The 25661-nt window shown below is 39.6% G+C and overlaps 1 protein-coding gene across 2 annotated transcripts in view; it reads left to right on the top strand.

Annotated features, from left to right (window-relative positions):
• The window catches only part of dnah9l (dynein, axonemal, heavy polypeptide 9 like), a 66114-nt gene that overhangs the window by 22298 nt on the left and 18155 nt on the right, over positions 1 to 25661 (top strand). For both annotated transcript variants that reach the window (XM_037536382.1, XM_037536381.1), the window contains exons 28-68: positions 237 to 363; positions 479 to 637; positions 986 to 1111; positions 1270 to 1377; positions 1830 to 1961; positions 2034 to 2194; positions 3035 to 3191; positions 3299 to 3444; positions 3631 to 3747; positions 3847 to 3985; positions 4100 to 4192; positions 4385 to 4579; positions 5267 to 5344; positions 5459 to 5591; positions 5748 to 5875; positions 7025 to 7173; positions 7281 to 7431; positions 7730 to 7861; positions 7975 to 8148; positions 9612 to 9816; positions 10080 to 10245; positions 10573 to 10675; positions 11038 to 11277; positions 11566 to 11727; positions 11839 to 12032; positions 13216 to 13378; positions 13488 to 13611; positions 14832 to 14974; positions 15177 to 15338; positions 15474 to 15707; positions 16220 to 16366; positions 16520 to 16633; positions 17797 to 17940; positions 18112 to 18294; positions 18986 to 19087; positions 22299 to 22433; positions 22608 to 22781; positions 23414 to 23649; positions 23883 to 24005; positions 24277 to 24481; positions 25231 to 25395. In XM_037536382.1, coding sequence (XP_037392279.1) covers positions 237 to 363; positions 479 to 637; positions 986 to 1111; positions 1270 to 1377; positions 1830 to 1961; positions 2034 to 2194; positions 3035 to 3191; positions 3299 to 3444; positions 3631 to 3747; positions 3847 to 3985; positions 4100 to 4192; positions 4385 to 4579; positions 5267 to 5344; positions 5459 to 5591; positions 5748 to 5875; positions 7025 to 7173; positions 7281 to 7431; positions 7730 to 7861; positions 7975 to 8148; positions 9612 to 9816; positions 10080 to 10245; positions 10573 to 10675; positions 11038 to 11277; positions 11566 to 11727; positions 11839 to 12032; positions 13216 to 13378; positions 13488 to 13611; positions 14832 to 14974; positions 15177 to 15338; positions 15474 to 15707; positions 16220 to 16366; positions 16520 to 16633; positions 17797 to 17940; positions 18112 to 18294; positions 18986 to 19087; positions 22299 to 22433; positions 22608 to 22781; positions 23414 to 23649; positions 23883 to 24005; positions 24277 to 24481; positions 25231 to 25395 — 6229 coding nt within the window. The remainder of the gene's footprint in view (positions 1 to 236; positions 364 to 478; positions 638 to 985; positions 1112 to 1269; positions 1378 to 1829; positions 1962 to 2033; positions 2195 to 3034; positions 3192 to 3298; positions 3445 to 3630; positions 3748 to 3846; positions 3986 to 4099; positions 4193 to 4384; positions 4580 to 5266; positions 5345 to 5458; positions 5592 to 5747; positions 5876 to 7024; positions 7174 to 7280; positions 7432 to 7729; positions 7862 to 7974; positions 8149 to 9611; positions 9817 to 10079; positions 10246 to 10572; positions 10676 to 11037; positions 11278 to 11565; positions 11728 to 11838; positions 12033 to 13215; positions 13379 to 13487; positions 13612 to 14831; positions 14975 to 15176; positions 15339 to 15473; positions 15708 to 16219; positions 16367 to 16519; positions 16634 to 17796; positions 17941 to 18111; positions 18295 to 18985; positions 19088 to 22298; positions 22434 to 22607; positions 22782 to 23413; positions 23650 to 23882; positions 24006 to 24276; positions 24482 to 25230; positions 25396 to 25661) is intronic.

The following is a 25661-nucleotide window of genomic DNA, read 5'->3' as shown; positions in this document are numbered from 1 at the left end:
ACTCTCACTGTGAGTTATATATAGCCCAAAGTCAGCCTTCAGGGTGTATATTGAAAACTGTCCGATTGGTATGAATATTCACAGCTGACATAGACGTTGCTATGGGAAAATGAACCATGAACAAAAGTATGTTGTGTCAGTGTCCCACAAATTTTCCCACTCTTCTTTAAGAATGCATATGTACAACATACAAACTATATCCTGTATACTGTACTGTATGTGTGTAAACCCTCCAGGTTGTCTGTGTGTGAGAAGGCTCTGGCTGAGTATCTGGAAACAAAGCGTCTGACGTTTCCACGCTTCTACTTTGTATCTGCTGCTGATCTCCTGGAGATTGTTTCCAAGGGAACACAGCCCAGACAGGTAGCCCATAATATCACACTGTACTGTGCTGTGTTTATATGTATGATTTCTGTGAAAATTCATGAGGCTCTACTGCATGAAGACACAGCTGGGCAAACTTTGCGTGTGTGTGTAGGTTACGCGGCACCTGCTGAAGCTCTTCGATAATCTGGCTGATCTGAAGTTCAGAGATGAGGAGTGTGACAACGATGAAAGGATTGAGGTTGCTGTCGGGATGTACAGCAGAGAGGGAGAATATGTGCCCTTTTCTGAGCCCTGCATGTGTGAGGGACAGGTAACCACAATCATTAAAAACTCCCCCCACCTAACCCACACATACTTATATACTATATATCTCTTCTAATATTTTAGAGTAACTTGTGATCAAATAATGATTGCTTAAGGAACAGTTTTTTGAGTCAATAAGAGCTTGTTAAGGGATGTATTATTGACTTTAATGTTAAAGATGTCAACAGCTGTTGTATATAGATATCATGTACATTATCCTGGAATTTGTCCTGTAAAGGTTTTGGAAAGTAATTTTCTAAAAGGAGTGGGAATCCTAACTGTTAACCAAATAAATTCCAAATGGAATGATATTGAATTCAATTACCTTTTCTCTTACTCTCTTTCTTTCTGTCAGGCTGAGTGTTGGCTGGGTGGGTTGGAGCTGGCCATGCGCTCCACAGTGAGGCATGAGATCTCTGAGGCAGTGGCAGCTTATGAGGACAAGCCACGTGAACAGTGGCTCTTAGACTATCCTGCACAGGTGTGTGTGTGTGTACACAGTCGGTGTTAATGGGATGCTTGTTTGTGACAGTGGAGCTTTAACTACTGCATTTGTGCAGGTATATGAATGTATCAGTTTAGATAATGGTGATACAGTTCAGATAATGCTTAACATATGTGTGAATATATGTGCTGCAGGTGGCACTTACGGGTAGTCAGATGTGGTGGGCAACCGATGTTGGTATTGCCTTTGAACGGGTGGAAGAGGGTTTTGAGACAGCACTCAAAGACTACAATAAAAAACAGGTTATTATCTCACTCACACACTCACTATATCACTCACTTACTCAGTGACTCACACCAGTCACTACAAACTCCACTGACTCGATAACTGCTTACTCACTCACTCATTCACTAACTTAACTTGCTTACGTACTAGCTTGCTCCCTTAATACCTCACTCTACTGACTGGCTCACTCACTTATTCACTAACTCCACTGCACTCATTTATCATGACAAACTGACTCATTCACTTACTCATTATCTTCTCTCACTCCTCTTGACTCATTCCATTGCTGACTACTCCACTTTACTTACTTTCTCATTCATAAATGTACTGACATTACATACTCACTTGTTTGCTCCCTCACTCACTCCAATTTCAATCACAGCTTTACTCACGTAAATCACAGTTGTGTTTGTATGTTTATTAGTGAGCAGATGAAGATGACATTAGTGTTATCATTTTTTTATTTCAGATCAGCCAGCTGAACTCTTTGATAAACATGCTACTGGGTGAACTGACACCTGGTGACCGACAGAAAATCATGACCCTCTGCACCATTGATGTTCATGCAAGAGACGTGGTGGCCAAACTCATCTCTCAGAAGGTAAGCAGTAATGTTGAGTTTAAACTAGGAAATGTTTTGGAAAATGGTGACAGCACGTTTTATGTTGCTTAGGTGATGAATGGACAGGCATTTGCATGGTTGTCCCAGTTACGGCATCGCTGGGATGAGCAGCAGAAACACTGCTATATCAACATCTGTGATGCCCAGTTCCAGTTTTCATATGAATACTTGGGGAACACAAACCGGCTGGTCATAACACCACTCACTGATCGGTTGGTCATATGCATGTACAGACACACACACACACACACACTCCTATGAATGCACACATAATATTTTCCTTCTCATACAAGTAGGTGGGCAAAAGCAACCACAGGGTTCAACATTAACAATTGCCTGGGGCCATGTCCAAACTATGCTGCATACAACTGGAACAAACTCTCAGAAGATCTTAGATGTGCTCAAAATATATTGATTTTTAAATCCAAGTTATAAACATTTGTGATTTTATGTGATTCACATTGAACGTCTTTTGTGTATAAAATGTGTTATATAAATAAGCTTGCCTTGCACATCCTCTTACTGCAGGAATAGTGGTGTAATCCAGTTGTACGTTTAGTTAAATCTTGCCAATCACGTTGTTATATTGCCAGTCATCATTCAAATTGCTGGTAGAAGCAGAAGTATGAGCCAAAGCTTTATTCCCTTGTGGAAAAAAAATGTTTTATAGTTTGTAGGTCTTAAGACCTTAAGAGTCAGACAAAACCAGAGCACTAATGTTTAGAGATAACAGTCAATATTGTTATGAAATGTCCTGTGAGAGTAAGAAGGAAGATTAACAGTGTAAAATATGAAAAATAACAATACTAGCTTATTTGTATATATTTTTTGAAGAGTATTTCTAAAATCAAATTTTTTTGGGAACAGTATAAACTCTTTTAGGCACAGTACATTTTCAGTCCACTTGCTTGATTGAGCATTTAACGTTAATGTTGAACTCTGAACCAAACAGACAGAGTCATACCTAACTACATATACGTACACTCATCACACTTTTGCTGTTCATGGTAATGTTATTTGCTTTTCTCCATCCTTTCTAACATCATGTGCAGATGTTACATCACTCTGACTCAGTCTCTCCATTTAACGATGAGCGGCGCTCCCTCTGGCCCTGCCGGCACTGGCAAGACAGAAACCACCAAGGACTTGGGCCGCTCACTCGGCATTATGGTCTATGTATTTAACTGCTCAGAACAAATGGACTATAAGGTGGGTATTTAACCCAAAGCTAAAGGATGGAAACTGAATCTTGAGTTACTCAGTGGTATGCTCAGTGATATCTCCTTTTGCTCAGTCTCTATTCTTTTCTCACTCAGTCAATAGGTAATATATATAAGGGACTGGCTCAGACAGGTGTGTGGGGCTGTTTTGATGAGTTTAACAGGATCTCTGTGGAGGTTTTGTCTGTGGTCGCTGTGCAGGTCAAAACCATCCAAGATGCTGTTCGCAACAAGAAACACAGGTTAGACCACGATGTTGGGGACAGTTGTGTATATGTGCTGTATAAATTATGACTTAATAATGGTGTATTTCAGAACATGAGGAATGTGTGTCTGAGCATGTTTTCAGAAAACTGCATATAAAATTGAGAAAATTACTGCTTGTTTTTTCATAATCACCTTCTATTCCATTCCATTATGCCGGGCAGGTTCCTTTTCTTGGGTGAGGAGATTGAGCTAAGGCCAACTGTGGGGATCTTCATCACTCTGAACCCAGGCTATGCTGGTAGAACTGAACTGCCAGAAAACCTCAAAGCACTCTTCAGGTTCCACCTGCTCTCTTTGATTTCTCTGTTTCTGATACTCCAGTCTCCATCTCATTCTACAAAAGTGTTTGTTTGTTTGTGTGTGTATGTGTAAATCAGGCCATGTGCCATGGTAATTCCTGATTTCGAGCTGATCTGTGAAATAATGCTGGTGGCAGAAGGCTTCATAGATGCTCGTCTGCTTGCACGCAAGTTTATTAGCCTGTACACACTCTGCAAGGAGCTGCTGTCCAAACAGGTGCCTGCTCACATGAATCATAGTGTTACATTAAATTAAAAGGTTCTAACTCATGCAAACAAACAAGTAAAACTTTTAACTTATCAAGAGTCTCGACTGGATTTGGTATTGCAGGATCACTATGACTGGGGTCTACGTGCGATAAAGTCAGTACTGGTTGTGGCTGGGTCACTGAAGAGGGAAGACAGGAGCCATCCAGAGGAGCAGGTGCTCATGGGAACTGTATTTCAAAGTTTCTGATGCACTGTATGGTATTACTGGCACTCTTGTAATATTGAGTACTTTTGATTCTTTTTCATTGTCTCTTAATGCTGTTAAAGCCTTTTTGCAACTTGCTGTTACAACACAGTCATACAGATGTAACAGACTTGTAATCATGTTTCATGACATGTTATTAAGGTGCTTATGCGGGCCTTGCGGGACTTCAATTTGCCGAAGATTGTGACGAGTGATGTGCCAATATTCTTAGGCCTAATCAGTGATCTGTTCCCTCTGTTGGACGTCCCACGCAAGAGGGATCTGCAGCTGGAGCAGCATGTGCGCCAGGCGGTCAGCGAACTGCGCCTGCAGCCTGAGGAGAACTTTATCCTTAAAGTTAGCCTGGTTTGGCTTCTAAAACTCATTTTTTAACTCAAACCTACTTGTATTCATACATGCCTCAAAGCTGCATGATGTAAGGTTTTTTTTATTTTGATTTGAATTTGAAGTATTATTAATGAGTCAGGAGGGGGAAAACATGCTAAAATAGTATGTGTGTGCTGTGGCAAGTCTCTCTGCAAAACCTGATAAAGATATGATGATAATAGCAGATAATTCACTTACATTCTCAGACAACATGCTATTCACCAAGCTTTGAGTTCTCATTGAATACTCTTTGTACACGTCATCTGATTAATCTGCTCAGAAAAGGGGTTCTAAGTACAACTGACATTACAAAATGTTCTCCCACACACTGCATACAATTACACATTTCCACCAGAGAGGTCCAAATCCCCCCCTAACTTGCATAGTAAATTTTGCTTTAAACTTAGGTCACACGTTGGAAGCCTTTTTCCTCAAATTTTTTTTGCTAAGATCCTGTCATGACTTAAAAGATTATATTGTTCCACTGAGGGTAGCCTTAATTTCTAGTGACCATGTTGTTTTTCCCTTTATCTCAGAGTTTCTTTTGCTGTCCTGATTAAAATTTGTATACATGTTTAGGGTCTTTCCTGGCATAATCAATAGGGTTGCTGTGTAAATCTTCACCATTGTCCCACTGCACTGTCTGACTGCCTGCAGGTGACTCAGTTAGAGGAGCTCTTAGCTGTCAGGCATTCTGTCTTTGTGGTTGGTGGAGCTGGAACAGGGAAAAGCCAGGTGGGAAAAGACAAAAATTGTAGACAAAATAAGAAAGAGCAGTGTAAATAGTGTACAGTGTAATGGTGTAATGTCGCAGTGTGGGTGATGCTGATGCTTGTGCCTTGGCTTTAGATCTTGAAGACACTGCATAGGACTTATTCCAGTATGAAGCTCAAGCCTGTGTGGAGTGACATCAACCCTAAAGCTGTGACCACAGATGAGCTGTTTGGATACCTGCACCCTGCCACACGAGAGTGGAAAGATGGTAAGTATGTGTGTGTGTGTGTGTCTGTGTGTGTGTCTGTGTATGTGTGAGTGTCTGTGTCTGTGTGGACGTGTGTGAGTGCACCTATGTATCATGGTTTTCTTAAGTATGTCTATATTTAACAATTGAGTATGTGTGTGTAAATGTATGTTTTAGGTCTTTTCTCCTCAACCATGAGAGAGCTGTCAGCTTTATCTCATGATGGTCCAAAGTGGATTGTGCTGGATGGTGACATTGACCCGATGTGGATAGAATCTCTGAATACAGTTATGGATGACAACAAGGTCAGTCACTATCAGGGTTGTTAAATTAAAGTTCAAAATATGAATATCCATCTAATTCAATATTAAATGCACATTTAAATGCAGAAAATTAACCTTTGAGTATTTAAAGTCACCTCTGCAGCCGGTCCTAGCATGTTACAGGCCAGTTAGCCACAAACAACAGCTACCAAAAACCCAGAAGAGCAAGCTGTTGCAGACCAATATTAAAAAAACAGTTTGGGTTTAATTAGGTATATGAATGTATTGGAGTATTTGCAAACATTTATATGCACACATGCTTCTCTCAGCGGCCTACTTCATATGCACACCTTTTCTGACAGACACATACTCCAAATGTGCATATTGTTTTGTGTAGTAAACTACTAATTACATAATATTTGTGTACGTATTAGTGAAGTTGTCATGTCTCCCCCCTCTTGCGAGAATCTATTTGGACTGTCCCTGGCTCCATCCACTTGCACACCAGCAAGTGATCCTTGACTCCTTTGATCCTTGATTGCCCCTCTTTTATAAACCTCTTTTTTGTGTTTGCAAAGTGTTTTCTTGTTTTCTTGTTTTCTTCCCTGTGTTTTCTTCCTGAGTTTCTTTTGTGTTGTTTTCTTGTTTAGTGTCCTGGTTTTGAATATGGTTCTGCCTTTGTTATTGCTGGCTTCTGTTTTGGCCTCTGCCTGTTATATGGACCCAAAACCTACTTGGAACCTGCTTTAGCCCCTTTTTTATGGAAGTAGCTGTTTAGCTAAACACAGCTTTTGCAGCCACCAGCTACTGTGGGCTACTGCTCTGGTTTATTACAACGTGAGCTTTTAGGATGTTAGTGTATTTGGGACACAAACCGTTCATTGTTTTAGAAAAGTGCCGTTTACTGCAGTTGTGGTCTTCTTGACAAATAATGTATTTAAAATTTTTACATATTTGAATATTTGTCAAAAACAAAGGAAAATTTTAAGTATAATGTCTCATTTCAGTTGATAACCCTGTCCTACTGTATTGCACTGACTCTTTACCTTGTAGGATGTTTGAAGGCAAAGAACTGTGATGTAACAGTATTGTTATGTAGGTCTAATGAAAGTGTCTGTATATATACCTCTGTCTACCTTTTAAGTACATTTATATGTGCATATCTTTGACCATGTGTTATGTGTATGTTAGGTGTTGACCCTGGCTAGCAATGAACGTATCTCCCTAACATCCTCTATGCGTCTGCTGTTTGAGATCAGCCACCTGAAAGCTGCCACCCCAGCAACTGTTTCCAGGGCAGGCATCCTCTATGTCAACCCACAGGATCTTGGCTGGGGCTCGTGAGTGACAGCCATTGACTGTGCCCAATCCATAGGCCTGTCATTTAGTCCTAAATCAGGCCTAATCTAAGATTTCTAACAGCTTTGTTTTCTCTTTGTTTTTACAGGTATGTAGCAAGTTGGATTGACACTCGTCAGGCCCAGTCAGAACGAGCAAATCTGTCTATCTTGTTTGATAAGTATGTGCCGTACTGTTTAGAGCAGGTCAGATGCAACCTGAAGACCATCACACCTATACCTGAGACCAGCATGGTACAGGTGAGACACACATACATACATACATACATACACACACACACACACACACACATACACACACACACCTGTACCAAAAACACACGGCTGTATCACAGACTAGCATTACAAGTGAGGTGGCGCAGATGATATAGTTGACTGCACATTTTTGTGTACTATTTCTTTTCTCCTTTTTTGCAGTTTATTTTCTGAGTTTAGTGTATTTGGGAAAAACAAGACATTAAAGAGTATGCAGATGATGTGGTACCTTATTTTTACTTAAAAATCATCAGCTGTATATTGAAATGTGCATGTGTCATAGACTCTGTGTTGCCTGCTGGACTGCCTGCTGACGGATGAGAACACTCCTGCTGACTCTCCTCGTGAACTTTATGAGATCTACTTTGTGTTCGGTTGTGTTTGGGCTTTTGGAGGGGCTCTGTTCCAAGATCATGTGAGTCATCCATTTTGACATTTTTTAATCTTAACATTTCAATTGTTTTTACCATGTTTGTGCAACCCAGTGTTTTAAACCTTATCTCTGCCCTCCTTCTCTGTTTCTTTTAGCTGATAGACTATCGTGCAGAGTTTAGTCGTTGGTGGTGTAAGGAGATGCGTGCGGTGAAATTCCCCTCTCAGGGAACTGTGTTTGATTACTACATAGATCCTGTCACAAAAAAGTTCACTCCCTGGAGCGAGCGCGCACCTCCCTTTGAGCTGGAACCAGACATCCCACTGCCAGTACAGCTTTTGTCATTCACGCACGCACGCACGCACACACACACACACACACACACACACACACACACACACACACACAAAACAAAAAGAATGTGAATGGAAATAAAGTTTTGGTGTGACAGCAGTTTTATAGAGAAGGGTCTGACTGCACATATGCACTCTCAGCCTGACACCCTTACCACCAGCCTGTTGATGACGTCAGTGTCACGGCAGTGTTTTTATCAGTTTATGAGGAAAAACGTGGTCAATGTGGTCACAACCTCCTAGGAAGTTCTCAAGACAACGTCATAACCTTACATTTATGAGGAATTACATTTCAATGATGTGACGATGTAGAGAGCACCAAGCAGACACCAAAACAGTATGTTGTCACAGCATAACTGTTTGCAGGTTTTATTCCTAATGGGAACTGGCTTGATGGTTGCCATTAGACGCCATTAGGAAATTATCAAATGCTTGTGGAATCAGTCACACCAGATTAAACTATCAAACACATGATTAAACTATCAAAATCCTTTACACTGTGATATCAACCCATTAGGAAAACACAGAATACTATTAACCACTACTAAAAAAACCACCAGGAACCAACAGACATTTTTAATGGGTTCTATGATTTTTTTTTTCAACAAGGAGGTACATTAAATGTAACTGTCTAGCTCTATTATGGATGAAAAATGTATTAAATGATGATATCGCTAAGCAGCGGCAGCAGAAATTACTGTGCCGTTGAGCTGCTTCTGCCATTGTGGCAGAGAGTACATGTGCACATGCACTGGGGCTGAGAGTGCAATCTGGCTAAAAGTGCATGTCTGCAGCCAGACTCTGTTGGTTTTATGTGTGTGTGTATATATATATATATATATATATATATATATATATATATATATATATATATATATATAGGTCAGATTACATGTTTTGTTGTTTTTCTAAGTAAACATAAACATATATCATATGCAGAGAACTCATTTCTGCACTTTTGCACTTTTTTTGCTTTTATTGCCCACGTCTTTCCTGAATTTAGCATATTGGGGAAAAATGTGTTTTACATTTTAAGCTTTGTTTTTTTTTTGTTTTTTTTTATGTTAACCAAATACATAAAAATTGTGCACTAAAGTTTGAAGAAAATGTCCTGTTTAAGTTTGTTGCCTGTAGAGGATGTGTTAACAGGGTTATTCAAACTTTGCCTATGCGTGAATATCATTCTTACATCAGTTTATTTAGCCATTTATTTTTCATGCAGACACAACAAACACCCTCTCAATCTGACAGTGGATTAGATTTTAATCTATGCTTGACACCTACTTTAACACTATGGAGGGCTTTTCTGAATGATGACATTGACCCAAAGTGAATATTGTTACACTTGACCAGTTTTATAGCATATCTGATACTAGATTGGCATTCTGGTTCTGCCCTATGACTCATGAATGTATGTAACTAATTATGTGTCTGTTCAGATGGTACTGGTTCATACAGCAGAGACGAGTCGTCTGGCATACTTTGTGGAACTGCTGCTGGAGAAAGGCAAGCCAGTAATGTTGGTTGGAAATGCGGGTGTGGGCAAGACCATCCTAGTGTGGGACACCATCTCCAAACGCAAAGAGGAATATATGGTGGCTAAAGTGCCCTTCAATTATTATACCACGTCAGCTATGCTGCAGCGTAAGTGAAGACACAAGGACTAGATTAAGACATCCCAGCTGACACGCACATGGTCAAATTCATATATATGTATCTCCAGTATAAAAATGAAAAAGTTCATACCAAACAAAAATGCATGATAAGTCACATTCATGCATGCACACAGACAGTATGGTTGCAAGATAACAATTTCAACATGCATAGTGTAATAATATGCACACAATAGTATACTACCATACAGAAACACTCACCATTAACCTGTTATCTCCTGTGTACACTTACAGGTGTGCTGGAAAAGTCTCTGGAGAAGAAGGCAGGCCGGAACTTTGCTCCTCCTGGCACTAAGAAGCTGATTTACTTTGTAGATGATTTGAACATGCCAGAGGTGGATGTCTATGGGACAGTCCAGCCACATACACTCATCAGACAACACCTCGACTACTCTCACTGGTGACTGTGTGTGTGTTTGTATTGCTATACTTGTCACAAGTATAGCAATGTGAAAAAAAACTTTTTACTGGTTTACAAGTTTAAATGCATTTATAATATAGAAACAATCTAATTTCTTAAAAAAAAACAAACAGCAAAATCTATTGTTGAAAAGCAAAATTGTGTGGTTGAGGGTAGGGTCGTGTCTAGATTTGTAGGATTAAAAATGTTTTATTACAGTTCCGCTGGAATCTATAAAAAAAGACCTGACAGGACATCTTCAGTATTGTATCAAAATATCTGACGCACAATATGTAACAACCTATATATGTTTGTTTGTATTGTTAGGTATGATCGTCAGAGACTGGTCCTGAAGGAGATTCACAACTGTCAGTATATCACTTGTATGAACCCAACAGCTGGAAGCTTCTCTGTCAACCCTCGACTACAGGTAATCTTTAGCAATTGTCACGCAAAGCATCTTCACAGAAGATGAGAGAGTTACACAACATTGGCCATATCATCATGAAATGTGTTTAATCTCAAAAATGTACACATACAAGCAAGTCAACATTCAAATATATAAATAAAAGTAAAGTAAATCCAAAAAGGACATAGTATGTACTGTACTGTTATAGTGCTGTATAACCTCTCTACCTTTCTCTTTTTCTCATGCTCCAGTGGTAAAATTATTGTATAGGGAAAAATATATGCAGTACATGCAGAAATTACTTTGTAAAACACTGTACAATTCAAGTAGAAATGTCTGTAACTACTGCATTCACTTTTCTCACTCTCTCTGTCTCTCTGTAGAGGCATTTCTCTGTTTTTGCTGTGCACTTCCCAGGAGCTGAGGCTCTGAACACAATCTACAGCAGCATTCTGAGTGGCCATTACCAGCAGGGAGGCTACAGTTATGGAGTGACTCGCTCCGTGGGGACGCTCGTTCAGGCAGCCATCTGCCTCCACCAGAAAATGACCCAGAACTTTCTTCCCACTGCCATCAGATTCCACTATATCTTTAATCTAAGGGACATCTCTAACATCTTTCAGGTATGTGGGTTTATCTTGCACTGGTCAGTTCATGTGTGCATGCGTCCTATATTTATACCTTTCGTTTTGGTTTTTGGTGAATAATTAAATAGAGATTTGGCCAGCATTTTGCTATTTCAGAAAATATATTCACAGTTGGACATGACTGCTTTATATGCTTACTTGATTAAGCTGTATCAAATTTTTTTATGTACTGTATCTGCATATGTGTACACTGAATGCAGTTGTGTGTGTGTGTGTGTGTGTGTGTGTGTGTGTGTGCGTGTGCGTGTGCGTGTGTGTGTGTAGGGAATTCTCTTTGCCTTGCCAGAGAGTGTACGGTACCCTATAGACCTGGTGTACCTCTGGCTGCATGAGTGCTCTCGTGTGTATTCTGACAAACTGATGGAGGAGAAGGATGTTGAGCTCTTTAACAAGATCCTGCTGGATACTGGCAAAAGATACTTTGAGGTCAGAAAGGCACACTCTGCTCTGAGAAAGATCAAGTTATGAGTTATTTTGTGTTGAGAATCTGATAATCTGTTTTATTAACACTTTCTGTCTCTTTTTCTTTCTCTGCAGGGAATAGATGAGTCAATCTTTATTCACCAGCCCCTGATATACTCCCATTTTGCCCATGGTGTAGGGGAGCCACGTTATGCTCAGGTGAGTGACTGGGAGAAACTGCAGAGGACCCTCATTGAGGCCCTGGAACACTACAATGAGCTTCATGCTAACATGAACCTGGTGCTGTTTGAGGAGGCCATGCAGCACATGTGAGTATTCATCCATCTGTCTGTCTATTCATTCTTACATTCACAATCCATTTAACCATCCATCAGCTGGTTGATCCATCCATTTATTCAGCCACACATTTTTATATCCATCAAACTATAAATTAATCCATCAGTTCATCCATCCACCTATTTTCTCTTCATTTATCCAGCTATACATCCATCTAGTTTATCATTTATTCACTCATCAATTTATCCATCTATTCATTCTACCATCTTTTAATTCATACATTCATTAATCTTTATGACCATTTACAAAACAGTGATTAACAGAACAAATCTACAGTGAGAATTGTAATTGAGGCAGTAAATTAGTTTTTTTTTTAACAAAGAGAGATGCAAAAATGTTACTGGGGAGCTGGTAATACAGATAGACATTTGTTTTATTACATACTTGATACTAGGAAGGTTTGAGAGAAAATTATGTGGAAGACAACGCTCATAGCTCTGTCAAAATCAGTAATAGAGAGCCTCAAACTAGGTCTAAGGTAAGTTAAACTTTCTCTTTATTACTGTATTTACTGATACTAAGTTGTGTTTTCTTATCTTAGCTGCTGACAGTTAGCTTGATAAATTGAGTAAACTGAACTGTACAGTGCTTGCATTTGCAATAAAAAACATTCTGTGTAAAGATAAGCAGCCATGTGTGTGCAGCCATTTGTACTGTGTCTTTGATGATTTCAAGATGAAAAAGTCCTCCTCAGCATATAATACTTCTCCGACTAGTTGCAGTTTTAGCTTTACTCTGATGTACAGAGGCTGAAAGATTCCCTAGTTTATTTAGTTTCCAGAATCTCTTTTTTTACTTTGAAATCACCTACATTCTTTGTCAGTTCTCAAATATTTATCTCTTCACTGGACATCTTGTAAAGCCAGTTTATTTGTGAATAATAGTGAATAGTGTTTTCATGTTTACTCCTCTGAGTGCCTGTGCATTTTACTTTGTGCTGGAGAAATTTGTAATCAGCTAGCTAAGTGCTACGGATACTGCCAGGTGGCCTGAGCTGAGAGTTGTCATAACTCTGCAAATGGTCATCTTCATCTGTTGGCCCATTCACCCATCTACCCACCATTTAATTCATTCATTTATCCATTTACCCATTCATGCACCCAATTACTCATGCATTCATTTTTTTCATCCATTCTTCTTTATATGTATGTGTAGCTGCAGGATCAGTCGAATTCTGGAGGCTCCAGTGGGGAATGCACTGCTGATTGGGGTGGGTGGCAGCGGGAAACAGAGTTTATGCCGGTTGGCAGCCTTCCTCAGTATGCTTGAAGTCTTTCAGATCACTCTGCGTAAAGGCTACGGTATCAGCGACCTAAGGGTAAAGCACACTCACACAGAAATACAAACATTGTCACAGATGAGCTAATGAATCAATCTTAAATTTGTTAAACCCTTGTTTCTTTCTTTCTGTCTCTCTTTTCTTGCAGAGTGATATAGCTGCTCTGTACATTAAGGTGGGAGTGAAGAATATTGGTACAGTGTTTCTGCATACGGATGCTCAGATTCCTGATGAACGTTTCCTTGTGCTGATCAATGACATGCTAGCATCTGGTACCACATAACCACATAAATCATACAAACATTCATTAATGTTTCATTTTATTTTAATTCTTTAATATATCTGTAGTGATGTTCTTGAAGTTGTCATGCCAGCACCCACATGTAGGAGTAGTGTTTGTCCCAAGACCAACCAAATGTTTTATTAAGTGAAATGAGAAGTAAACCCATCATAGAAGTCCTATACTTTTAATCAATATACTGTGTTGTTTAAAACAAATGCAGGCAGCACACCATGATAAAAGAATTAAACATACATTGGCCTGCAGTATTACATTCTTGATTATATAATAAATATAATGACCATTTAAGGTGGAACGGGTCAGTTTGAATGAGAAGCAGTAAAATGAGAAGCGACTTCAGCCTTGTACATAGTCAAACATTGAGAGACATTTTACAAGAAACTCATGGAAAATTTTCCTGAGATGTGAGAAAAGCAGCTAAAGCTGACCTGAAGCTTAAAGCAGAGCAAAGTAAGTCTGCGTTTTTGTTTATATTTTTAGCCTGTACTAGGACATGAACACATACTGAGACATACTTACAGCCAAGATGGTAAAACGGAAATAAAATGTTGTGGCTACCAAGGTGGTTTCACTTTTTTTGAAAGGACAAAATGATCAGCTCGTGGGACCCACATGTGACCGTTTGCTCGAACTGTCTGCAGCTCAGTCAGGATTGCACTTCCGCCACCAGCCCAGTTAACAACTGCATTCCATGGTTCACATTTTGCGTGGATTGCCTGAAGCCTGTAGTGAAATTGTTGTGAAAATGATCACTATAACTACACAAAAATTTGTAGGTGCTACAGCTAAAAGATACATTTCATAAAACTGTAGCAGCTACAGCTGTTAGCTACAAAGATTTGTAGTTTAATACAAAAAGTAACACACTACTTAGCTACTCCCCCATCCATGATCATTTGCAACACCACTACCAGTATTTCATTAGAATTACTTTACTGTTAGCCTGAAATATCATGAAATATTATCACCGTAAATTAGACAGTAGCAAATTTGTTTCATTCCTGATGTGACTTGGTTCCACTGCTCTCATGATCAAATAAAAAAACAATTTGATGCACCTTCCCTGTCACTCTCTTATCCCCACACTGCCACCCCTAGATTTGAAAACAATTCCTTTATAGAACTGTGACATGCCAGTGCTTGAGTTCTAATAAATATGTCTCTAATATCTCCTTTTGCGTCTGTGTGAAGGGGACATCCCGGATCTGTTCAGTGACGAAGAGGTGGATATGATTGTGGCCTCAATACGTTTGGAGCTCAGAGGCCTTGGCCTGCTGGACACACGAGAGAACTGCTGGAACTTCTTCATTGACCGTATACGTAGACAGCTAAAGGTGATGAGCATGCTCAAAATAACACACATCCACACATACATATTACCTTTGTCCCTGCAAAGTTAAGACTACAAAAATCACTGCTTGTTTTTTAATATTTTAGGCCTGTACTATAAGCAATCTCTGCAGTGTGGCAGGCGCTTGAGACCATATTGATGTCACATCTATGTCAAGCCAGTTCTGTTGCTCTGTGCCCCTGCAGGTAGTTTTGTGTTTCTCACCAGTGGGTTTCACTCTGCGCACACGAGCACGGAAGTTTCCGGCTCTGGTGAACTGCACATCCATTGACTGGTTTCATCCCTGGCCCCAGCATGCACTGCAGTCAGTTAGCAGAACATTCATAAACAACATCAGTGGACTTGAGGTAAGACAGAGAGAGAAAAAGAATTCATTGTCGTAGTCATTGCCAGTTGTACTGTTTTCAATACAGTATGTTTGACATAGTCTTTAAATATTATTCATTATTAGCTTAAAAAACTCTTCTTGCATGTTGTTTCAGCTTGAGGTGAAGGTGTCAATCAGTGAGTTTATCTCATACGCTCACACAAGTGTGAATGAGGTTAGTGTGAAGTACCAACAGAGTGAGAAGCACTTTAACTACACAACACCTAAGAGCTTCCTGGAGTTCATGAAGCTGTATGGCAACTTACTGGGGACCAAAAGGAGGGAGCTTGCTCAGAAAATGGAGCGGTTGGAAAATGGCCTGCAGAAGCTACTAACCACAGCCTCCCAGGTGACCTTTTTCATTAATGCAAGGAAGGACTTGATTAAAAAATGGATGGATAGATAGATAGATAGTTTATGGGATAGGTGGGATGGATGTGTGAATAGATGGATAGGTGGATAGATAGTTCTGTACTTCATTACAGAATGACTAATATAAATACGTCAGCCAACACTAGTTGGGACAAGTACTTCAAAAAAATTTTTTGTCATGTTTCAGTACATCATCTACTATAAATCACTATTTTACAACCTAGTCCTTGGGGATCCCTAGATACATTTGTGCTCTGCTACAAATAACTACTCTAAAAAATATAAGCTGATCTGTCAGCAATTCACCTGTTATGACTAAGATATTTTAAGACATGCTCCTTATGTCACCAAGTCAAATCTCTCTCCCTTTCTCTTTTGTTTCTCTCTCATATATATATATATATATATATATATATATGTGTGTGTGTGTGTGTGTGTGTGTGTGTGTGTGTGTGTGTGTGTGTCTGTCTCTCTGTCTCTCTCTCTCAGGTAGAGGATCTGAAGGCTAAGTTGGCTCTTCAAGAGGTGGAGCTGCATCAGAGGAACAGTGACACAGAGGCTCTCATTGCCAAAATCGGCCAGCAGACTGATAAGCTTAACCAGGAGAAGAGTATCGCAGATGAAGAGGAGCAGAGAGTAAGACATATACACACACATACAGTGTAAATGGTAGAAGTTGGAAGATAATAATAACATACTCAGCAGTCTGTATCTGGCATTCAGTTTCAGTTATTTACTTTTGCTGTGTTGTATACTGTGTTTGTGCGTGGGTGTGTGTGTGTGGTTCAGGTAGCTGCGATTCAGGCAGAGGTGACTAAGCAGCAGCAGGAGAATGAGGATGACCTGGCTAAAGCTGAGCCAGCCTTACAAGCAGCTAATACTGCCCTCAACACACTCAACAGGGTACTTGCCTCTATGTATGTTTGTTTAAGAATGTGTTTGTGTGTGCGAAAGATAGTAAGAAGGGGAAAGCAGTGAGAACACTTACATTATCACCATTTTGACTTACTGGCTAATAATATTTAAATATTATTTTAATATTTAGATAATGTCAGTCTTTGTCCTCTCTGAACAGCTGTCTATATGTTAAATTATGCCTTTGCAGTTACTGATAAAATGTAATATCAAGGTATTTTTAAACATATGACACTATCAAAGTTTAACATTAATACAGTTAAACTCTTGCTTCCAGAGTTTTCTTTTATGGAATCAAGAACTGCATACCATGAGTATAAAGTGTGTACATTAAACAGACCTTATTTATGAAATGTATTTAATATAAGATATCAAATATATTTCTAAGAATATCGCTAAAACAGGAAAGGGTATGTCTGTATAGCGGAATAGGTGATATATTGCCTAGCACTATGTTCAATATTTGACACAGAAAATTCATTTTATGTCAGAGAAAAGTCAAGGAGAAGTCATGAAATTCCATTAATTTAAAGAGTACTAACTTTTTACGTGTGCTTGTTTTAGAGTGGAGGTTGTATTTATACTTGATGTTTTATTCAAATGTTTTCAAAATTTACCTTATTCATGCATTGGTTAAAATAATGCTGCATTTTTGGCTGCTTTGGGAGCATGTTGCTAAAACACAAGCATTTTCAAAGTCCACAGTGAAAATCTATCCAGAGTTTTAAGCTCTTTCTAAGCCCCAAGCAGCATAATATTTTCTTTATTTTAAATAAATACAACAAACATAATAATGTCTCAATGTTTTGAATACAACAGTCGCAGTTATAACCATTATATCAATCGCTTAGTGTGTTTTTGAGAATTGAACATCTAATTGGAAAAATTAGGGTGTGCGTCAGCAGTTTCATGTTATTTTTATGTTATGTGTTACGTGTACATGTCTTTTACCACAATGTATAACGTTATGACACCGTTTGTTGTAAATTATCAAAAAAATCTAAACTGAAAAAAAAACCAGCACGTCATTTTGCAAGATGTCACTGCGTATGCCACCTATTTTTAAAACATCTTCCTTATCTCAGGCAACTTTATGCCTATATTGTAATCGTTCCTGATGTGTGCTCCTGTCTGTGTATTTGTGTGTGTAGCTAAATCTAACAGAGTTGCGGACATTCCCAAACCCACCTGTGATTGTGAGCAATGTGTTAGCTGCAGTGCTTGTGCTGATGGCTCCAAACGGACGCATTCCTAAAGACCGTAGCTGGAAAGCCACAAAAGTCATGATGAGCAAAGTGAGCATACATATGTGTGTGGGTGGGTGGGTGTTTTAATTTAGTACCGTGCTCTTTGGAGTTATTTGCAGTGCAAATTTGTGATGCATACATTTAGAAAACGTGTGTTCTAAGCATGATATGCTTCCATTCTAAATAAAGCAATGTTAATATTCTTGTTTATATGTGTAGGTAGATGATTTCCTGCAGGCTCTGGTTAATTTTGATAAAGAGCATATCCCAGATGCTACGGTGCGGGTGTTAAAGGAGGAGTATCTGAGTGACCCAGACTTCAACCCCGAGTTTGTCCGTCTAAAATCCTCTGCTGCAGCTGGACTGTGTGCCTGGGTTATCAACATTATACGCTTCCATGAGGTACCACCATACACCACTGGGAACTAAACTACTATCCATGTTTGTTTAGTACACTACAAAAAAGGCATGAAACTTCTCACTGGAAAAGTACCCCTCATCACTAGGGGTGGTACACTCATAGGTACATCTCAGTACCTTTAGTCAGGGAACATAATTGCGCCATAATTTATTATATTGACCCCACAGGCTCTCATCTCCAGGCTTATTGTTTTATTGTTCTGTTTTAAAACAGTAGGTTATGAAAAGGACAAATATGTACTTTTCCACTGGGAAAAACTTTTAAGGACCTTAAAACCATTGTTATACCTTTGAGGGTACATGTACATTTTTGTATCTTGATGGACAAATATCTACCTGCACAGCACCTTTTTAATAGTGTACTATAATACATACCATTATGTGACTGCTTGTCATTAATATCATTGCACATGCCCTGTGTCTAACTTTATTGTATGATTGTTTATTTAATAATCTCAGCATGTCTGCTCTCCTCTCTCTCATGCTGCCATCTGCAGATATTTGTGAGTATATGCAGTAGAACGTACTTCCTTATATTCTGTTGGAATAAGTGCAAACTGTGCAAATGTTTCAAATGTGAAATATATGAATATACAGAATATATTACAAGTCAATAATGAACTAATTTGAGCTCTGTAGTATGTGTGCTATGTGTTTATGTCTCTATGTACAGGTATTCTGTGAAGTGGAGATGAAGAGGATGTGCCTCTCTCAGGCCAATGCTGATCTAGCTGAAGCTGCAGAGAAACTAGAAATCATCAGGAAAAAACTTGCTGTAAGGCACTCTTTCTCTCTGTAAAGCAGTCTTTATCTTTCTACACGTCTGTGTCTGTCTGTACAAGTGAAACTGTGTCTTGATGTGCCTGCAATGTGTGCCCAGTATACACCTGAAATTATGTATTATTTGACCAAAACATTCTACAGGGATAGTATTGTAGCTTAGTATACTATGTGTAAGAATATAGCAATTTGGAAACAATTACATAAGCTGTGCCACATTTTGTGCTGCATCTTCACATACATGTATATCTAGTATACCTGATATATATATATATCTGCAGCTTCATATATATATATATATATATATATATATATATATATATATATATATATATATATATATATATATATATAATACTGTCCAAAGAAAAGCGTCTCCATTTTTCTCTGTTTTTACTTTTCTACATAATGACAGTAGCCTTTCATTGTGAGAAAAGTTCATGATGAATAGCTCAATATAAATGCTTCAAATGTGCTTGTAATTAAGTCTTTTTACGATAACTTACATTGAAAGTAAATGCCCTCTCCTGTAAAGTTACTATTTTGGAGATACTTGTTTTCCCTTGGACCTTGACAAAATTTAGAAAGTAGGGGTGTGCACAGATATTTGAGAACTCAGTGATGGTTTTGTTCATATTTGTGAGATTATATTACACTGCTCAAAAAAATAAAGTGAAGACTCAAATAACACATCCTAGATCTGAATGAATTAAATATTCTCTTTGAATACTTTGTTCTGTACAAAGTTGAATGTGCTGACAACAAAATCACACAAAAATCATCAATGGAAATCAAATTTATTAACCAATGGAGGCCTGGATTTGGTCTCACACACAAAATTAAAGTGGAAAAACACACTACAGGCTGATCCAACTTTGATGTGATGTCCTTAAAACAAATCAAAATGAGGCTCAGTATTGTGTGTGGCCTCCACATGCCTGTATGATCTCCCTACAATGCCTGGGCATGCTCCTGATGAGGTGGCAGATGGTCTCCTGAGGGATCTCCTCCCAGACCTGGACTAAAGCATCCGCCAACTCCTGGACAGTCTGTGGTGCAACGTGACGTTGGCGGATGGAGCGAGACATGATGTCCCAGATGTGCTCAATTGGATTCAATCGGAATCGGTCTGGGGAACAGGCGGGCCAGTCCATAGCTTCAATGCCTTCATCTTGCAGGAACTGCTGACACACTCCAGCCACATGAGGTCTAGCATTGTCCTGCATTAGGAGGAACCCAGAGCCAACCGCACCAGCATATGGTCTCAGAAGGGGTCTGAGGATCTCATCTCAGTCCCTAATGGCAGTCAGGCTACCTCTGGCGAGAACATGGACGGCTGTGCGGCCCTCCAAAGAAATGCCACCCCACACCATTACTGACCCACTGCCAAACCGGTCATGCTGAAGGATGTTGCAGGCAGCAGATTGCTCTCCACAGCGTCTCCAGACTCTGGAACGTCTGTCACATGTGCTCAGTGTGAACCTGCTTTCATCTGTGAAGAGCACAGGGCGCCAGTGACGAATTTGCCAATCCTGGTGTTCTCTGGCAAATGCCAAGCATCCTGCACGGTGTTGGGCTGTGAGCACAACCCCCCATCTGTGGACGGCGGGCCCTCATACCATCCTCATGGAGTCGGTTTCTAACCGTTTGTGCAGAAACATGCACATTTGTGGCGTGCTGGAGGTCATTTTGCAGGGCTCTGGCAGTGCTCCTCCTGTTCCTCCTTGCACAAAGGCGGAGGTAGCCGTCCTGCTGCTGGGTTGTTGCCCTCCTACAGTCTCCTCCACGTCTCCTGGTGTACTGGCCTGTCTCCTGGTAGCGCCTCCAGCCTCTGGACACTACACTGACAGACACAGCAAACCTTCTTGCCACAGCTCGCATTGATGTGCCATCCTGGATGAGCTGCACTACCTGAGCCACTTGTGTGGGTTGTAGAGTCCGTCTCCTGCTACCACGAGTGTGAAAACACCACCAACATTCACAAGTGACCAAAACATCAGCCAGAAAGCAGAAAGGTACTGAGAAGTGGTCTGTGGTCTCCACCTGCAGAACCACTCCTTTATATGTATATATATATGTATATATACACACACACACACACACACATACACACACACACACACACACTCACTGGCCACTTTATTAGGTACACCTGTTCAATTCCTTGTTAACATAAATAGTTAATCAGCCAATCACATGGCCGCAACACAATGCATTTTGGCATGTAGAGGTGGTCAAGACAACTTGCTGAAGTGCAGACCGAGCATCAGAACGGGGAAGAAAGGGGGTTTAAGTGACTTTGAACGTGGCGTGGTTGTTGGTGCCAGATGGGTTGGTCTGAGTATTTCAGAAACTGGTAATCTACTGGGATTTTCACGCACAACCATCTCTAGGGTTTACAGAGAATGGTCCGAAAAAGAGAAAATATCCAGTGAGCTGCAGTTGTGTGGACGAAAATGCCTTGTTGATGTGAGAGGTCAGAGGAGAATGGGCAGACTGGTTCCAGATGATAGAAAGGCAACAGTAACTCAAATAACCGACCAAAATCTTTGAGGAATGTTTCCAACACCTTGTTGAAAGTATGCCACAAAGAATTAAGGCAGTTCTGAAGGCAAAAGGGGCAACCTGCCCAACCTGGCAAGATGTACCTGTATGATGTGTGTATGTATGTATGTATGTATGTATGTATGTGTGTATATATATATATATATATATATATATATATATATATATATTATATATATATATATATATAAAATCCCTGAGAGTTTAAATACTGTAATTCTGTTGGTAAATATTCTTTCAGCACATGTTTCAGACATGTTTTAAAGGAAACCTTCCAACAACAAGCCTTTGAGACTCTGAAGCTAATTTATGCATGGTTTTAAAAGGCAAAACCTCATTGACTTGCTTAGATTTTAGTGAATCAAGTAGAATATGTAACCAGCAGCGCTTAGACTTTTTCTTTCAACCCTTCCTTTTTCATACATAATGCATGCAGAATGCGTCCAATTTGCTCTTGGAACTGACACAACTGCTTAGTTTATCAGACGGTCTGTCTAACACTCTTTGTAATACAACAGTACATGACAGTGTTATATATTGATGGCTTTGCCTTGTTTGGAGGTTTTTCTGTGTGTCTGTTTTTTTATGTGTTTCGGTCGTTAATATGATGTTAAGTCTTTTTGTATGTGTGTGTTGTCCAGGAGCTGGACAATAGTCTGGACACTCTGACTGCAGCTTTTGAAAAGGCCACCTCAGAGAAATTGCGCTGCCAAGACGAGGTGAACCTCACCAATAAAACCATCCAATTGGCCAACCGCCTGGTCAAGGGCCTAGAGGTATATGTGTGTGTATTTGTGTGGTGGTTGTTTTAATAATGTGTCCTTTGTGTGTGTTCCAGTTATTGAATGTAATCTGTGCTTTCTCTCTGTCTTTTTAATATTTCAGCTGTAGGATATATGCAACTCAGCAGTAGGTGTATATTCTGTGCTTTGTATGTGTGTGTGTTTCAGTCAGAGAATGTGCGCTGGGGACACTCAGTAGCTCAGTACCGGGAACAGGAGGCTACTCTTTGTGGAGATGTTCTCCTTACTGCAGCCTTCATCTCCTATGCTGGCTCCTTCTCCAAGAGATACAGACACGAGCTCCTCCATAAACTCTGGATGCCTTATCTACGCACCCAGAAGGTGTGTGCATATGTTTGCATGTGTGTGAAGGAATCACATCAAGACTATTTACACCTTGCAGTAAAATCAAATGTGTTTCATTTCCTGATCGTGTTTGGATATACTTTGACACGGCTGTACAGTATTGTTGCATGTGTTATGAAAAATAAATCTTGTGAGTCACAGTCTCACTTGTGCATAGACCTTTATATGTGAATATATGTCTTTTTTCAGAGATTTTATCGAGTCTAAGTGCTCATGGAATTTGTAGTGAATTATTCATAGACAGTTATTTGTGAGCTGTAACTAATTGGCATGTTCGATATCCAACATTTCCTCACAACCCAAACAATGGAGAACAAATCCAGGTGTTCATTAAATTAACGCAGATCAATGTACAAATGCCCACAGGTTTGGGGCTGTTACTTAATATAACATGAAGCTGAAAAAATGTCCTGACGCAGATCTTGCTACCTTTGCTATTTTTAGCACTAGCTTCATGCTCATTTTACTATAAGCTGATTTAATTAAGAATCACATATTACAAAACACTGAACCTTCCCTTTATGTCAAAAATATTGTTATGTGTTGAAGTAAAACACTATTGCCAAAGCATTGAAAATATTATGCTCTCTCCCTCCTCTCTCACTCAGGTTCCTATTCCAATGACTGAGGGATTAGATCCAGTTTCCATGTTAACAGATGATGCCATGATTGCAAAGTGGAATAACGAGGGGTTGCCAGGTGATAAGATATCTATCCAGAATGCCACCATACTGCTTAACTGTGAGCGATGGCCCCTGCTCATCGATCCTCAGTTGCAGGGCATCAAATGGCTCAAGAGTCGATACGGCAACAGCCTCAGAATCATCAACTTGGGGCAGAAGGGGTGAGTGGGCATGGCCAGTTGCAGTGAGTCTGGCTTTAGTTAACTTCTTCATTTGTGTCATAGATATATTATTAGTATTATGCTAATGGATAAAAGAATTATGCATTTAAAAGTGCATAGCAAAAGCTTATTTATTTGTAAAATAGATGTATTTATTTGGTCTGTGTTCTTGCTTGCATTTGTGTGTGCCTGTGTGTGTGTGTGTGCGTGTGCCTGCGTGTGTATGTGTGTAGGTATGTTGATGTTATTGAACAGGCAGTAGTAACTGGAGAACCAGTATTGATTGAGAATCTAGAGGAGACTATTGATCCAGTGATCGATCCAGTGCTGGGTCGCCACACCATTAAAAAGGGCAGGTGAGAGATTACACAACACATACCTATGCAGCACGGTAGTGCAGCAACAAATCAAATCACATATCAATACACAGTACATAAATAAAGACTAATACATAAAATTTCACAATACCAAAAATGACAACGCTTTACCAGGCAGTATATAATGTTTTCCTCCATTAAATGGTGCTATAGTTCATTGTAACATATAGACATATGCTCACACTGGGATTAGACTCTCTGGATGACAACCCAACAGACACTGTATTCTTTTGTCTTTCACTTTATTCAGATTTATAAAGGTGGGAGATAAAGAGTGCATCTTTCACCCCGACTTCCGGCTCATTCTGCACACTAAACTGGCCAATCCCCACTATAAGCCAGAGATACAGGCTCAAACCACTCTTATTAACTTCACTGTCACCAGAGATGGTCTGGAGGACCAGCTGCTTGCAGAGGTTGTCAACCTTGAGAGACCTGATCTTGAGCATCTTAAGGTGTGTGTGAGTTTGTGTTAGACTGAAACAGTGCACTTTATTTTTTTTTTCCAAGAATTTGAGCAATTGAAGCACCAGTGTGTCTCATTGTGTGCGTGCAGTTGTTCTGAATTAAGTATAGAAGGTTCAATCTGTATATACACGTTCAACCTACAAGAGTTTGTTTCCACCCATTCACACCTAAGTTATAAAGAGAAGTACTTTGTGAATGAAGCTCTATGGCCAGTCAGAACAGTGAACATTTGCATTTATCTTAAAGAGCCACTGACAGCCTGTTTGATTTCAAGGGTAAAGAGAGGTTGGAAAATGGTCATGTAAGAATTAATTATGACTGTTTGTTGTAAGTAAAACTGCACAAACATCATTAGCAGACCTTAGTGAAAAAAATTTTAATACATAGGCCCTTAAAACAAGCAAACACTATTTTGACAGTGTATTCTATACTCTGTTTAGCTGCCACAATTTGAATAATTTTCTATATTTAATCTACTCAACATTTGGTGTTTATTAGATTTTGTTTTTTGCTGTAATGTCATTTTGGTATCAAGCATTGTGAAACTACACATGGAATTGGTATTGAAGTCAAAATTTTGAGAACCCTGTTATGTCAGTGTATTCTAAAGGGGTAAGAAAAAGTAATGTGCACACTATAGCAGGATTAGAAATTCAGTAATACACAGTAAATGTGTAAAAATTGTACAGTACCTCTTTGCATGTATTCACACATCTCTCTGCGTGTGTGTGTCCAGTCAGAGTTGACAAAGCAGCAGAACACGTTTAAGATCGAGCTGAAGCAGCTGGAGGATGAGCTGCTAACTCGGCTCTCAGCTGCAGAGAGTAACTTTTTAGGGGACAACATGCTGGTGGAAAAACTGGAGACCACCAAACACACAGCTGCTGAGATTGAGATGAAGGTACCTTGAAAGAGTATATGAACCTAAATGATCAATTTAAGTGCAGTTTGTAGGTACATGTTTTTGGGAAATGTGTAACATGGGATGACGAGGTGTTAAACTACAGTGATGTGATGGCACCTGTAAGGCCCAGTGATTTCTGGATCTCTCCAACACCTCCTGCCATTTAGGGCAACACACAAAGTCTGCTACTGTCTGTCAGACGCTTGGTAGTTTGTAAGTGTGTATGCCCCACGGTTGGCTGTAGTCAGCTCTCAAGTGTTAAC

Source organism: Pygocentrus nattereri, chromosome 30, assembly GCF_015220715.1.
Source record: "Pygocentrus nattereri isolate fPygNat1 chromosome 30, fPygNat1.pri, whole genome shotgun sequence".
In the NCBI taxonomy this organism is placed as follows: Eukaryota; Metazoa; Chordata; class Actinopteri; order Characiformes; family Serrasalmidae; genus Pygocentrus; species Pygocentrus nattereri.
The sequence above is the reverse complement of the archived record's forward strand: the minus strand, read 5'-3'. Positions and strand labels throughout refer to the sequence as shown.